The sequence below is a fragment of the Aquarana catesbeiana genome, linkage group LG04 (genome assembly GCF_042186555.1).
Source record: "Aquarana catesbeiana isolate 2022-GZ linkage group LG04, ASM4218655v1, whole genome shotgun sequence".
Classification (NCBI taxonomy): Eukaryota; Metazoa; Chordata; class Amphibia; order Anura; family Ranidae; genus Aquarana; species Aquarana catesbeiana.
The window spans coordinates 617,889,606-617,906,486 of NC_133327.1; the positions used below are offsets into that span (position 1 = coordinate 617,889,606).

Sequence of the window (16,881 nt, forward strand, 5' to 3'; positions counted from 1 at the left end):
GGACCTGTGACATGTCCCAGAAGACTGCAAGAAAGGGAGGAGAACGTCCTCTCGGATCGCCTAGGTGGTCGGAGCGGAAGTGGAAGCGGGTACTTGTCAAAGCCAGACAAAGCTGCTGTCCGTGACTTTTATTCATAGTTTAGGACCTTATAGGAGGTCCTGTGAACATCAAGGGAGGTAGTCCTGTTTAGGGATGGGGGGTCCTGGAGGGTGTAAATAGTATGTACTTGATCCACATGTGATTAACAAATGCTGGGATTAGATTAGACAAGAGGGTTGATTTACTAAAGACAAATCCACTCTGCACTACAATTGCACTTGAAAGTGAATTCACTGCATTCACTGTAAAGGAAGATCTGAAATGAGGGGAAGCTCTGCTGATTGTATCATCATATCATGTACAAGCAAAAATGCTGTTTTTTTAATTTTCCTTGCATGTCCCCCTCAGATCTACAGTGACTGCACTTCCAAGTGCACTTGTAGTGCAAAGTGGATTTGCCTTTCGTAAATAAACCCCAAGGTCTTTTTTAAAGCCAATATTCTCTATATGCAAGAGCAGTGTGTGTTCTTCCTCTCTATTACTGTTCTGGTGACTATCCAAAATTTGTAAGCAGGGCAAATAGAGAGGGTTTATCCCCCCTAACAGAGGCACAGACAGTAAATAAAAAACCTGATAGCCTTTCAAATCCCTCTGCACTCTTTCCAAAACTAAAAATTAAAGTTGTACTTTGGGTATTACGAAGCAGGAAGCAGAGCCTGCATATGCTATGAGCAAATACTTCTGCTCTGATAGTCACCTATAATTGTACACTATATGGCCAAAGGTGTGCTGCCTCTTGATCATCACATCTGTAACACACTTGTATGTGGCTATAAAACATCCCATTCCAAAACCAGGTATATTAAATCAAGCACATAGCTTTTTAATATCCATAGGCAAACATAAGCACAGATATGGTGGATGGTTAAAGCGGTAATAAACGTGGGAATTTAAAAAAAGAAAACTTTCCCCTGTAAGGCAATGGCATAATGTGCTAGTATGCATTGTAGAGAGGTGCACTCCAGAGGTGAGCTGTCAACACTGACAGGGCTTCCATCTTCTCCCTGTCTTCCTTCTGGGTTCGTGGGCATTGGCTGAATAAGTGGCCAGGGCCGCAATGACGTCACTCCAGCCCCCAGCTACGGCACAGAGCTCTGAAGATCCGGCACAGTATGTTGGACCTTCAAAGCGCATGCGCCGGTGACATCACAGGCTGCATCCAGTGTGAATATCTCCTAAACAGCGCAAGTTTAGGAGATATTCACTATACCTACAAGTAAGCCTTACTATAGGCTTACCTGTAGGTACAAGTTCACAAAAAGAGTTTAGTACTGCTTTAAAGCCAAAACTACCCTTTTCTTAACATCGAATTTTCGATCCCATCCAAGTCAATCACAGCTCCTCTGTTCTACATTTTAGCATTTTTGACTTTTTCTGGTATCCTAGGGTTGTTCTAAGATCTACACCAGTGTTTCTCATCCTTTTTTCAGTCAAGGCACCATAAAAAAGTATGCACAATGTTGAGGCACCTCATCCTAAAATGTAAAACGAATAGTTTTACAGAATGCACCAACATTCACATACATAGGACACCCAACATTAGAAGTGATTTATTCTCCCACAGCAAACACAGGTTTGCACAATGGTAAAGACTATTATTATAGTGTTTCTATTCTCCCTCATTTTCTCTCCCTCACTCAACTAATATGACCCCAGTGATGATGGAAAGGGGCAGGAGAGGGACAAACAAGGATGCTGTGCAGGGACCTGATGTCCTCCTTATCAACTGATGACATTGTTAGTTGTTAGGACATAGGTGTCTAGAAGGTTGTAATGGTGCACATGTGGCTTTGTGTAACTAAAAGGCAGGCTTGATCCACCCACTGGCTTGTGTACAATTTTTTGCCAATTTTTAGTTATTTTTTTCAAGGCACCCCTGAAGAAACTGGAAGGCACCCTGGTTGAAAAAGACTGATCTACACTGTATTGCTAAAAGTTTGTGGACACCTGAGTGTCACACCTACTATATGGGCACATACTACTCCAAACGATTCTGAGTTTACGTGTCTCCAAGGAAGGGAACTGTTAAATGCCTACAGCATGCAAAGATGTTATAGACAATTGCGTGCTTCCAACCTTGGGGTAACAGTTTGAGAAAGGTCCGTTGCTGTTCCAGCATGACTGTGCCCCTGTGTACAAAGCCGACTCCATAGACATGGTTGTAGGAGTTAAGTATGGAAGATTTCAAGTGGCCTTCACAGAGCCCTGACCTCAACCCTACTAAACACCTTTGGAAATGAATTAGAACTCTGATGGCAAGTCAGGTCTTCTCATTCAACATCACCGCCTGACTTCACAAATGCTCTTTTGACTAAATGGATACAAATTCCCACAGGCACACTTCAAAATCTTATGGAAGGCTTTCCTTCTCAGAATAGTGGAGCCTGGTAAAGCCACAAAGAGGGGGCAAATTCATATTAATGCCCATAGTTTTAGAATGGGATTTTCAGATGTCCACAAATGTTTTGCCATATATTGTCTACATTTAAACCTTCTTCAAAAGTCTTCAGTGAACCTTAACATAAAGCATAAAATCAATGTGAACCTTAAGTAAACATAATATTTTAACGATTCTTTAGTTATTCCTGAAATTGTATTCAGGCTGGGAATTGCCTGACTCATGTCACAAATATGCACAACAGAACTTAATTTGGCCAGTTGGAGAGCTGGATTGGGCAAGGAGAGGGGAGAAGAATCTATGTGTTGACTGCATGTGCTAACACACTGTGATAGTATCTTGCTCTGAAACCCCCTAGCCAGTAATTACACACACCAAGGCGGTAATAACAGACACAAATAAACCTTGTGAGAACAATACAGTTTCCTGTATCGGCAGCAAGCGACCAACCTTCCTTGGAAAATATGAAAGCCTAAAAGTGACGTTTAATGCAGATAAATGTGAACATCATTGCCTGGCACTGCTAAAGAGATCATCATTCACCAGAAATACATCATATTTCTGTAGACGATGACTCTTCTTATACCTTGGGAATAAGCAAATCAGTTCCAGCTTGGCCCAGATCCAGCACTTTTAAAGTTAGTAGGACAATGATTTAAAAGGAAACCCTAATGCATTTTAAGTACGTTCATATTCTGAAGTTAAAAGTAAAATTTTTGATGTTACATTTTGCATGGTTTTTGTAATGGTCAAATGGATGTCAGGAAATGTCCCTGCTAAGGACTGTTAATATCTAATATCTCGAGTGAAAGGTACTGTCAGACTCATAAACCTAAAGTGTTTCTAAACCCATGAACAAAATTGTAAAATATTGCAGCTTACCTGTCCTTAGATGTGGTGGTTGCATTAGTTTTCTTTTTGTCAGGCTTTTTTTTCCTTTATTTTCATCTAGTGATCTTGCCTGTAACACATCTCCTCTCCTCAGGTGACAGTGCTGACTGTATAGGAAAGACAAAGCAGAGAAGAAGGCGCTTCCAAGTGCAGTAATAAAACACTTTTTACAGTCTGCCCACCGCTGCAAAAATTAAAAGCCAGCAGCTGCACACACTGCAGCTGCTGACTTTTAATAATCGGACTCTTACCTGTCGGCATGTCGGCACTGAAGCTGATGTTTTCATAGTCTGTCAGGTGCATGCCGTCTCCATTGTGAGTAAGGGAATCTGGTAGTGTAGCCTTACGGCTTCACGCCGGGAACCCTACTGCTCATGTGCGAGGCTCCACTCCTCTCTACTACTGGCCCGGCGGCTGGGAAAGGAGGAGGGAGGAGCCCGGGCGGTGACATCAATACCCGTGACTGAGGCTACCCCCCCAATGTGGCACTGAAGGGGGGGAGGAGTACAACGAGCGGAAGTTCCACTTTTGGGTGGAACTCTGCTTTAATGACAAGGAAGGGTTAAAAACACTTACAAGATGGAAGTGAAAATTAGGCATATCAATGTGTAAAACAGCCTTGTACATGTATTTAATAAAGACATACTATTTTGGATGTCATCCCGGGTGCCGACCATCCCTTTCTGTATTCATGCTGTCAGGACCAGTATGGAATCCAGGCAATCAGAAGTGAGGTCAGAGTGGGAGGGACATGTTTTGGAGCATGCCCAGTCGCTCCTTCTTCCAACTTGCGATGGGCGAAACATGTCCCGCCCACTCTGACGTCACTTCCGATTGCCTGGATTCCATGCTGGTCCTGACAGGACGGCCCTCCATCTTGGATCAGAGACACAATGTTTCGGCTGGAACTTCCACCTGCAGCTGTCTCTATTTCCAGGAGACATCCCGCTGGACATTATGAATTCATTGATATGTCTGCTTTTTACTTTCATCTTGTAAGTGTTTTTAACCCTTTCTTGTCATTAAAGTGTTTTATTACTGCACTTAGAAGCGCCTTCTTCTCTGTTTTCTTTTTCCTGTAGAGTGTGCTTCCCTCTTCTGAAGTGCTGCTGTGGTGCATTATTCACATCTCAAGAGCCAGTCATATGTACTGTTTGTTAAAGTTTCCTTGTTGTCAAGAGCGCCCTTTTCTCCACACTCCTAGTGCTGACTGACTGCACTGTATCTATGGAGCAGCCAAATTGTCACCCTAGGCTTTTATCCTGATTTTGACATCATATCACCTCTTTCTCTCCTCTCTTCCATAACATGGGGAGCCATTCTGTAGTCAAGCTGGGAAGAACTTAGTCAGGGCTGACAACACTTCTTGACATTTCAGTGCAGTAGAAGCAGTGTTGTCAGCTCACTACAGGAAGTTAGGAGCTCAATGGATTTCTGGCAAGATAAACAGATAGCTTTCTATACTTGAAGCATTTTTGTAGGGACAAAATATGGGAAAATGTGCGTGTATTGCAGAGATGTACTGAATCTTTTTTATTTTATTTATTTATTATGGTATAGATTAAAAATTATTTTACATATGTGTTTTTTTTTGTTTTTTTTTTTTTTACTTGAATAAATTGTAATATTGCACTAGAATAGTTAGAAACATAAAACACCAAGTGGTTCATTGAGTTTTGCCTTTTTTTGGTAACATTTTTATCTGAAAATAGACCCATGTTTATTCCACATATGTTTAAATTTACTTCCTTTGTTATCATCTCAAGCCAATAGGTGGAGCTGTAGCTTTCACATGTTTACCTGTCTTTTCTGAGCTGCCTTATTGAAAGAAATATTGCATTGCTTACAGAGTTCAGTAGCTAAAGCTCAGATTTACATGCACAACAAATTGAGTTGTAGGTATACTTGTTCCACCACTATCAACTGTCTATTTGCAGCAGCTGAAGACTGTAAAGAAACAAAGAATGGAACATTCTCCCTGTCTGACTATAGATCTCTAATAGGGATGCACTGATACCATTTTTTTTTTTTTTTTTTACAAGTACGAGTACCGATACTTTTTTTTTTTTTGGTACTCGCCGATACCAATTACCGATACCTACCACAACTGTTTTGTTTTTACTTCAGCTGTCAGCAATGTTACAAAGTATTGAAAAGTTATTTACAAATGAAATTAATTTGTTTTGTTTTTTCATTTTGCACTTTTTCAATGTGAAATGTGTAAATATATTTTAATATATATGTGTAAAAATATTCACTAACAAAGCAAACCAAAAAAAAAGTTTTAATTGTTTATCGTTTATAAAATAGACGTGAACAAAAAAAAAAAAACAGGAAAATAATAATTAAATGGAGGAGAACAGGGATTTAAGGCTGATTAGAGTAAATTAAGGGTTAATAAGGGGTTAAACAGAGGAATATTTGTTCATCCCCACTGACAGCTCAAAGAACCGAGCCTGAAAGTATTGGTTTTAGGTATCGGTGCATTTGCACGATTAACGATACTTGTGCAAATACTCAGTATTGGTACCAATACCGATTACTAGTATCGGTGCAACCCTAATCTTATTAATATCACAAGATTAACTTCACCTGTATTTCTGTTACTTAACTTTTTTTTTCTAATATAGTAACGTGCAGGATTTTCTTCCCAACAGACCTTATTATTCAGTTCCATGTTTTTCTTTATACTAATGGCCTGTAATGACTTTATCATGTACTGTGTCGTTGCAGGATATGACTTTGCAGCCGTGTTGGAGTGGTTCGCGGAGAGGGTGGACCGCATCATTCTGCTGTTTGATGCTCACAAGCTGGACATTTCTGATGAGTTCTCAGAAGTTATCAAAGCTCTGAAGAACCATGAAGACAAAATGCGTGTAGTCCTCAACAAGGCTGACCAGATAGAGACCCAGCAGCTGATGAGGGTCTATGGTGCTCTCATGTGGTCCCTAGGGAAAATTGTCAACACCCCAGAGGTGATCAGAGTCTACATTGGTTCATTCTGGTCCCACCCGCTTCTCATCCCTGATAACCGCAAACTGTTTGAAGCCGAGGAGCAAGACCTCTTCAGAGATATTCAGAGTCTTCCAAGAAATGCAGCCCTGAGAAAACTCAATGACTTGATCAAAAGGGCGCGGCTGGCAAAAGTGAGTCACGTTGCTGATGCTTTAACACCTAAGAAAATATTAATCTATGTTGTATTATATTAAGGAAATATAAATCTACAGGTACTATTTTAGAACTAAAAGAACAAAGCTGTGAACTCTGCTAGTTCCAAGTCTGAGTTATCACTGACAGCCATTGGTTAACGTTCATTATCTTAGAGATCACATGATGTTTGTTTACAAACAAAATTGTTGGCTTCGGCTGTCACTGTCCCCGACACAGAGAGAGACACATCGACATCTGATGCCGACAGGCTGCAGCTGTCAAAGGACAATAAAATGTTTAAAAAATATTTGGTGAATCTTCAGTAAAAAACATGAATAATGCACATTTCTAATTTTTGCCCATTTGTCAGCTTATGATAACAAAAACACATGTATAAACACAAGTAAAAACTTTATATGTTCCCTTACCTCTTATATATGCGGTGGGCATTAAAGTGGCAGTAAACTCATCTGTGACATTTTTAACTACAGGTAAGCTTATAATAAAGCCTACCTGTGGGTAAAATGAATATCTCCTAAACGTGCACTGTTTAGGAGATATTCCACGGAGCTGCAGCTGTTGACCTCACCGGCGCATGCGCTCTGAAGGAACAGCATACCGTGCCATTCATTCAGAGGTCTGTGCCATAAACAGTGACTCCCATGCGCATGCGTGGGAGTGACGTCCGAAATGAAAACCGGATGAAGATGAAAGCCTCTGTATCGGTGACAGTGCGCCGTTGAAGGGTTTCGTTTTAAGGTAACTCTCATAATGTGCTAGTATGTGATGCATACTAGCACGTTATGATATTGCGTTGCAGGGAGAATTTTTTTTTTTTTTACAAGGTTTACTACCACTTTAACAGCCAGCTGAATTACATATAAGTCCACGTTTCTCCAAGGTTCTGTACTAAAAGCATGCCCACTGCGTGCTTCGAGCAAACTGAACAAATTGTTTCTGGCTGCTCCCGGTCATTGAAGAAAAATACACTGCTCCAGGTAACAAAATCCCTCTACTCCACTTCCTCTGCATATGTGCAAATGGAAAGGGTGCTGGCCCTGCATGCATCAGGAAGCATAAAGTCAAAAGTCTGGATGGCCGTACTCCCATAAAATAATCTTTATTGATCCATGACAGAAAAATGACAATCCATATAGCATTGGGAGTACAAATACAGCACAGCTAACGCATTACACACCTTCCCTGGTGCTTAGTCATAGCTATCACTAAGCACCAGGGAAGGTGTGTAATGTATTTGTACCCCCATTGCTGTATGGATTGTCGTTTTTCTATCATGGATCAATAAAGGTTATTTTATGGGGCTGCGGCCATCCAGACATTTCACTTTATGCTCCCGGTTTGTTTGCATTCAGGAGCCAGTGGAATGGGCTCCCAATTATGTGAACCCCCCCCCCCCCCAATAAACTTAACTGTTATTATTGAACCAGGGCACATTAACTGCTTCATTAATAACAGTTAAAGTGGTGTTCCCATTATTAAAAAAAATAAATAAAAGTCTGCAGCTACAAATACTGCAGCTGCTGACTTTTAATAATCGGACACTTACAATAAAAAATACCGCGCTGGAGCAATAAAATAGAGCAGCAGTAAACAGTGTGACAACACAAATTAACAATAAAAATAAACTGCGCTAAATGTCCTTAGTGGATATTAACATAAATATGGAGTATAAATGGTATAGTCCAAATATCGCTTAGAGTGAGAGAAAACTCCCCAGATCCTCCAAGTGGTACAACATGCGTGGGAATAATTAATAATCCAAAAAGATCACGACCATAAATTGCCCTTACCAGAGCGCAAAATATATTGAGCAGACGGCTTAAACCCAGCCAGGGCCTTTAGGGACAAGGACCAATCAGATCTGTCAGAGTTCAGGCGTAGTTCCCTCAGTTCATCACCGAAAGAGAAACAAAAATGCTTGCCATAGTATAATATTGTTTGCAATCAAGTTAAACATGCACCTGAAACCAACACCCTATTGTGCATATGGGATAAAGGTGATAACCCACCACCACAGCTGTAGATTGTGCTTACCAACTCTCAGGCTTTAGTATTCATTGAGCTGTATATCACTGGGAGATTGGTAGCTGTGTTAGGAAATCCTTATCCATAGTATGCGACCCAAAAATGAAATAGATAAACCATAGTGTAATACGTTCAGATACCCTTTGCAGTCCACTCTATGCTACCGATGTCAGAGCTGTTTTTTCTGTCCCTGAGGGGCAGCGGCGGCTCCTTCCTTCCAGCCCCAGCTCCACTTCCCAGGTCTCGCTTACCTGCTTGGGCGCAACCTAACCCGACAGCTAGCGCTGCTTACAACCGCCGAGTCACCACCCAACCAAAGCACCGCCCAGACATAGCAACCACAATCGGACACTTACCTGTCTCAGGGTCCAGCGATGCGGGGGATCGAAGCCTCGCTCATCTCCCTCTCTGTTCGGTGGCGCCAGCATTGTAACTGTGGGCGCCCAGCTGTGGATTCACCGACTGCATGCACTGTGCATGCCCGAGTGGCACCGTGATTGGCCGCGCAATCATCTGGGACCTGTCACATGTCCCAGATGATTGACAAGAGGGAGGGGGCAGAGCTGAACCCTTCCTGCGATGAGGGGAAGTGATGTCAAGAACCCAGGCACTGAAGGAGGCAGACTACGAGGGACCCCCTAGCAACAGCCATTTAGAGGAGAGTAAAAAAAAATAAAAATTTTACAAATTTTTTTTTTTTTTTTTTTTTTTTTGAGGCACATTCATTAATTTTTTTTTTTGGGTGGAACACCACTTTAAGTTTATTGGAATAGGCCAGTGGAAGACTGGGCATAGAGACTGTTACTATACCCTGGTGTGATTTGCATTTGGTGTATCCTGCGTTAGTGATCTCTTATAATCTGGTGATTCTGGTTATCCAGTAAGAAGATTCATATATTTATGTCCGAGGTGGTTTGGGACAAAAACACGTGGAACTGTGGCATTTCATTTTCACACAAGACTTTACACTGGCCCCCTAGTGGAGCCCTGAAATAGTCTTTCAGGACTGGAGCTTCATTTTCACACACAGTTGTTTATATTGGCCTCTACTGGAGCCCTGAATATTCCTTTGGGAGTGGACTTTCATTTATATTATACCACTGTTTGATTAATACGGAATATGGGTTTTTTTGCCACTATATTGGTGGCTTTATTTATTAATGTTGATATTATTTGTATCACTTTACTGTTTGTTTTCATCGTGATTTTTAGGCCTCATGTACATTGCTGCTGGTAAACGGATGTTTAGAAGCAGTTGGGCATTTTTTTCAACTGCTCCTGAACTCTCCTCTATGTTATCTTATCAGTACATGTACACAGGGTCGTTTATAGTCATTTCTAGGCAGTTGCATTTAGAGGCTTTTTTGGAACCCAAAAAAATGCGTTCAGAAGCTGTGTTTAGAGGCATTTCAAACGCCAAGCGCGGTAACTCACGTTTAGCTGCATTTTTTTACAGGCGTTTTTCATTTTTGGCTATTTTATAAAAAAAAAAAAAAAAAAATTATTATTTTTTCAAACGCTTCTAAACGCAAACAAGGCAAGACACCGCTAAACGCAGCATGTAAACGCGGCAAAACGGACGTTTTAAACGTGGGTTACTATCTGTCAAGTTAAATCATTCAGGAGAGGTTGTTAAAATGTCCCGTGTACATTAAGCCTTAGGCCTCATGCACAATGGACGTTAAAATAATGTTATAAAAACATCAGTAGCTTTGCAGCGAGTTTTTTTTTTCAACGTTTTTGCAATAACGTTTTTTTTTCCTTTTTTAGCATTTTTTCGCATTAGCTTTTTTTTTTTTTTTTTTTTTTTTTTTTTTTTAATTTTTTTTCAATGGATCAAAAACATTAAAAAACGCTGGTAATCAGCGTTTATCAGCATTACAGCGTTTTTGCAGCTGAAAAACGTCTCTCAGAACCCACTAGTTTTGTTTCTGATCAAAAACGCCACTGCCCAAAACTGCTGATAACAGCCTATATGTACATGCACACATAGGATAATATGATGGAGAGTTTAATGACTGTAGAAAAAAACGTCTACAGCCAAAAACAGCTGCTATAAAAACATCAAAAAACATCCAGTGTGCATTAAGCCTTTTTATGTTTTTGCACACTCTTTTTTGTTTATTGTTATGTTTTTTCCTGTATCTGGATCATAGTGTGCAGCATTACCCTCTAGCACGAGAGCATCATTATTTGGTGGTTTAAATGCTCCGTTGATGTCTGCCTTTAATGAATGTTTAAATGGCTACATTTTAAATATTTGGAAGTCAGGGACACAAGAATGTTTTGAATTAGCTATTTTAAGGGAAACAATTGTTTATTTATACTGAGCACATATTTTGATTAATTATTACAATATATACCATTAAGATAAATTGCACTTTAAAAACTTTTTTGCACTTTTTGTACTGTATATCCAGCACCAAGTAGCTTTACAAATATAAACTCTGCCATTTTCTTCCAGTGCTTTTGAGGGCTGTCATCACAGATCCAGACCAGTATAATCTTCACTTTGTTTACTTTTAGTCTGTCTACAGCCTGCACTGTCTATTAACTGTATAGTGGGCAACTCCCTGTTTGATTCAGTATTGCAAGTGCCAGGAGCCACAGATGATGCTTTATGTGCTGCACTGCACTCATGTAATCACAGGTGGAACAGGTCACAAGCTGCTTCAGTACCGCAATCCCCTTATCACATGTGATTCCAACTCTGGAAGCAGCATTCACACCCAGAGGGACACCTGATTTGTTCTGAATCTCAGCCTGTGACCTGTACTTTATACAGTGCAGATGGAGTGCATATCATTGTTCATTGCAGATTACCTGGGGGGAGAATTTTATTTTTGGGGGAGAACCTCTGGGGGAATCTAGGATGGAAAAGGACCTGGGGGTTCTAGTAGATGATAGGCTCAGCAATGGCATGCAATGCCAAGCTGCTGCTAATAAAGCAAACAGAATATTGGCATGCATTAAAAGGGGGATCAAATCCAGAGATAAAACGATAATTCTCCCGCTCTACAAGAATCTGGTCCGGCCGCACCTGGAGTATGCTGTCCAGTTCTGGGCACCAGTCCTCAGGAGGGATGTACTGGAAATGGAGCGAGTACAAAGAAGGGCAACAAAGCTAATAAAGGGTCTGGAGGATCTTAGTTATGAGGAAAGGTTGCGAGCGCTGAACTTATTCTCTCTGGAGAAGAGACGCTTGAGAGGGGATATGATTTCAATTTACAAATACTGTACTGGTGACCCCACAATAGGGATAAAACTTTTTCGCAGAAGAGAAGAGAATTTAATAAGACTCGTGGCCACTCATTACAATTAGAAGAAAAGAAGTTTAACCTTAAACTACGTAGAGGGTTCTTTACTGTAAGAGCGGCAAGGATGTGGAATTCCCTTCCACAAGCGGTGGTCTCAGCGGGGAGCATTGATAGCTTCAAGAAACTATTAGATAATCACCTGAATGACCGCAAAATACAGGGATATGTAATGTAATACTGACACATAATCACACACATAGGTTGGACTTGATGGACTTGTGTCTTTTTTCAACCTCACCTACTATGTAACTATGTAACCTGAAAGTAAACAAAGCAGGCTTTACTCTATAGGAATATAATTACATAAGGACTGAACATAGAAGCCTACTTTAGTGTCAGTATACGTTTATGTATTTAAAGTAGTATTGCATGTTCCCATTTTTTAAAATAATGCTTTCTAAGAAAATTTTTTAAAAAATGTTTTCAAATTTTTACGTATAAGTGAGCGAAAACACATTATGTAGTATTCACCACCACCGGCACCAGGTCCTTCTCTGCAGCCTTTCTGAACCTCCTGTGGCAGAGCACACACTGAGTATCAGGTCACAAGGGGCAGCAGAGGTGCCAGCAGGTGACCCATCTACTATAATATATAAACATATAGTGTAGCGCTAAAATGAAAAACAGCATAAAACTGTGATAATCAATGTATGTAACATTTAAACAAAATAAGTGAACTAACAAAGAGTCCAATGTTCACTGGTGGTGAACTGGAAATTTAATGAAAATTCAGAAAATCGTGTCCATCTCATGCACAGTAGCAAATCTTCAATTGAACAAGGACAGCACAAATAATATGCAACTAGTTGTGAAGTTGTAGATGTTGAAAAATCCTTGGCCGAAAGGAATAAAGGTGGATTACCGGATATGGTGGACCCGCTTACCAATGGTAGTGGGTTAATTTAGCTTATGTGGGCCAAGTGCCACAGAGTTAGGGTTGACAGGAAAACGATCACTCCAAACAGGATGGTTCCACTCCTCTCCGTAATAGTCCAACCGAAGTTCCTGGATCTTTGTAACTCTCCAATGCAGTGTGTAACTTCCACACTATGGGGGAGCCGTCTGGAGGTTGGTGATGTATAAAAATGGACTCAGTCGAACCGGGATAAAAAAAAAAAGAGATGTAGAAACTCCATATGGTATAATTCAAAAAAACCCAGAGAGGTATTTATTTAAAATTACGGTACATCAAAAATGAATGAGTACAAATACTGGTGATCACAAGTAAAAATAAGTATAAAAGTATAAAGAGCAATGTGGGGAGCAAGCGTAGAAATTTCTAATGCGTTTCGTTCTAAAGGACTTCAACTGGGGCCAACCTTCCTTTAGGACATTGCTTTATATACTTATTTTTACTTGTGATCTCCATTTCTCTTTATGTTTATCCCGTTTCAATTGAGTCCATTTTTATACATCACCAACCTCCAGACAGCTCCCCCATAGGGGGGAAGTTACACACTGCGTTGGAGAGTTACAAAGATCCAGGAACTTCGGTTGGACTATCACGGATGAGGAGTGGAACCATCCTGTTTGGAGTAATCGTTTTCCTGTCGAGCTAACTCTGTGGCACTTGGCCCACATAAGCTCAATTAATCCACTACCTTTGGTAAGCGGGTCCACTACCATTGGTAAGCGGTCCACCATATCTGGTAAGAGTATCCATCTTTATGCCTTTTGGCCAAGGATTTTTCCACAGCTACAACTTCACAGCTAGTTGCATATTGTTTGTGCTGTCCCTGTTTAATTGAAGATTTGCTATTGTGCATGAGATGGACACGATTTTCTGAATTTTCATTTATTTCCAGTTCACCACCAGTGAACATTGGACTCTTTGTTAGTTCACTTTTTCTGCTTAAATGTTACACACATTGATTATCACAGTTTTATGCGTTTTTTCATTTTAGCGCTACACTATATGTTTATATTTGTTTGTACTTTGAGTGTTAGCTGCTTTGTTTGGTACTATTTTTGGATTAGCGCAGTAGTTTCCCCAATTTCCTTATCCCATCTACCAACTTGGTGTATGGAGGAGCAGGAAAGTGGCTTGCCATCCTGGTCCTAGCACAGAGCTGGGATTAGATTGTGTATAAGCCCTAAGGCTTTTGTTTTTTAATTTTTTGATGAACTTGAGAAAAGAAAAAAAACATTTTCTATGCTTGACCCTGTTAGGGAGATTTAACCTTTCTTCCTATCCTTGTGAAAGCAGACCAGGAAATGAGGGGAGGTTACCAGGACAGGGAAACGTGCATAGTAATTATAATCTATCCCCACTTTACTAAAAAAAAAGTGTTTTTTTCCCCGTCTGTAACCCCAATGGAGAGATTTTCCAAAACTTCCAATTCCAAAATGAAATAGGAGAACATCTATCCAATGGGGGGCATAGATTCCTCTGCCCCTTCCCTGTCACACATTAACAAAAAAGTTTTGGCTGGAGTTGAATTTCATAAATAATCTTATGACTATGCTTTGTTGTTGTAGGTTCACGCATATATTATCAGCTCCCTGAAGAAGGAGATGCCATCGGTGTTTGGCAAGGACAACAAAAAGAAGGAGCTGGTTGCCAGTCTGGGTGATATCTATAGTCGAATTGAGAAAGAACACCAGATCTCACCAGGAGACTTTCCCAACCTTAAGAAGATGCAGGTATTATTATTATACAGGATTTATATAGCACCAACAGTTTGTGCAGCACTTTACAATATGAGGGCAGACGTTACAGTTTCAATACAGAAGGAATCAGAGAGCCCTGCTCGTTAGAGCTTACGATCTGAGAGGGAGAGTAAAGTGATACAAAAGGTAATAACTGTGGGGGCATAGGTGTGCACAGCCTATTGCATTAGGGTGTGCATGTGTTTATATACTGACGATGTCAGCAGAGCAATGGACAGTGTCCGTAGGGCAAAGATTGGTGTCAGTAGGGCAGTGGATGGTGTCAGTAGTTTTTATTTTTATTATTTTTTTACAATTTTTTAAGGAGCCCCATTAGGGGGCTTTGATGAAATATCAAGGTTCTAAACAGAGAAAATCTGTACCATACAGGGCGATTAGGGTGTGTCCAGGCACACCTGGCACACTCTGTGCACATGCCTATGTGTGGGGGTTGAGCTGATTCAGAAAATAAAAATACAGTTGTTGAGACAAAGTAGGCTTCTCCAAAGAGATTGGTTTTCAGGGATCGTCTAAAAGCAAACAGAGTAGGAGATCATCCGACATATTGGGGTAGGGAGTTCCATAGGATGGGAGAGGCTCAGGAAAAGTTATGGAAGTGAGGTAAGCCAATGAGGAGGGAGTTGCAGTAATCGAGGTGACAGATGGCCTGGGAGTGAACAAGGAGCTTTGTGGTGTCATTGGTTAGAAAGGGGCGTATTTTGGAGATGTTGCAGGGGTTAAGGCAGCAAGAGATGGACAGTGATTGGGTGTGGAATAAAAGGACAGTTCAGGTACTGTTGCGAATACAAACCCTTTCCAAAGTTTTATGAATACAATGCTGCACCTGTGTTTGCCCCACTCAGTCCGGTTTGATGCAGATTTCTTGGCAGTTTTTTTGACCGCAGTGATGCAGCACCTTGTAAATAGGCTCCAAAGCTTTATCAGAATATAAAGTGCTGCTCTAAACTAAAAATGAATAAATATATAATGATTGCAAGGAGATGATTATATGCAAAAAAAACAATAAGCAAAAATGGTGATAAGTAATTAATGAGTCTTGTGATTATGCTTCTATATATATATATATATATATATATATATATATATATATATATATATATTGAACAAAACTTCTAAGCTTGAAAGTGATAAGTCCACAATTATAAAAACGATGAAAAGACGTGACACCCACAGCACTTTAGATTCTTAAATTTCTAACTATACACTGTCTTTGAACTGTTGCACAAATTTCTTACACATTCATAGGCTCCAAACCTTTCCCTGAATTACATCTTCATTGCGATAGCATTTTCATGGCTTAACGGTATTTCTTGTTGTAGCACTTATCGCTGAGATAGTGTCCATTTCACCTGAGGTTTTAGGTTAAGTGTTGGTTCACACTACAGCACCTTGGGATCCAACTTGTCAGACCTCAAGTCGCCCCCAAGTCGCTGGACATAAGAAATTTCATTGAAGTGAATGAGAGCCATCTTAATGTACACTACTAAAGTCGCTCCGACTTCAGAAAAGGTCCCTGTACTACTTCAAGGCGACTTCTAGCCGACTTCTACCCATAGATTTCAATGGAATTTTCCTCCAAGTTGGATCCTTATCTTAATTTATGTGATTTGGATCCGACATTAGATGGAGATTACCCAGGATCTCCCTGAAGCTGCCTCGAAGTTGCCTGGCAAAGTCAAGACGACTTTCAGGTCACTTCAGTGTGAACCGTCTCTAAAGGGATTGTAAAGGTGTTTTCTTTTTTTTTTTCTTTTTTTTTTTTTTTAAATAACAAACATGTCATACTTACCTCCTCAAGGGTTTGCACAGAGGGGCCTCGATCCTCTTCTGGGGTCCCCCAGTGGCACTTCTGGCGCCTCCTTCTCTCGAATGCCCCCATGGAGACATGCATTCCGACGGGGCACTCATGCAGGCGTGCTCCTGAGTCCTGCTGCTGCGTCCATTGACACAGACTGCAGAACTCGGCCCCACCCCCGGCTCCTGTGTCACTGGCTTTGATTGACAGCAACAGGAGTCAATGCTCATGCTGCTATCAATCCAGCCAATGAGAACCCGAGACGGCAGCTGGAGATGCTCTGCTCGTCCCTGTTGCTGGAATAATCAGGTCCAGGTAAGTAAAAGGGTGGCTCTGGGGGGCTGCTGCACCACAAAAGGTTTTTCACCTTAATGCATATAATGCATTAAGGTGAAAACTTTAAGGGTTTCCAACCCCTTTAATGTTAAAGGCTCTGTTTAGGTGAAAGCAAACATGAAGCCATGCAGTACTTCCACTGGTATCACATAGCTGCCCCCTCCAGGTGCCTGCTCAA

At 40.8% G+C, this 16,881-nt stretch overlaps 1 protein-coding gene across 2 annotated transcripts in view; it reads left to right on the top strand.

Annotated features, from left to right (window-relative positions):
* The window catches only part of EHD3 (EH domain containing 3), a 107,432-nt gene that overhangs the window by 82,057 nt on the left and 8,494 nt on the right, over nucleotides 1–16,881 (top strand). For both annotated transcript variants that reach the window (XM_073628288.1, XM_073628289.1), the window contains 2 exons: nucleotides 6,123–6,535; nucleotides 14,381–14,545. In XM_073628288.1, the coding sequence (XP_073484389.1) occupies nucleotides 6,123–6,535; nucleotides 14,381–14,545 (578 nt within the window). The remainder of the gene's footprint in view (nucleotides 1–6,122; nucleotides 6,536–14,380; nucleotides 14,546–16,881) is intronic.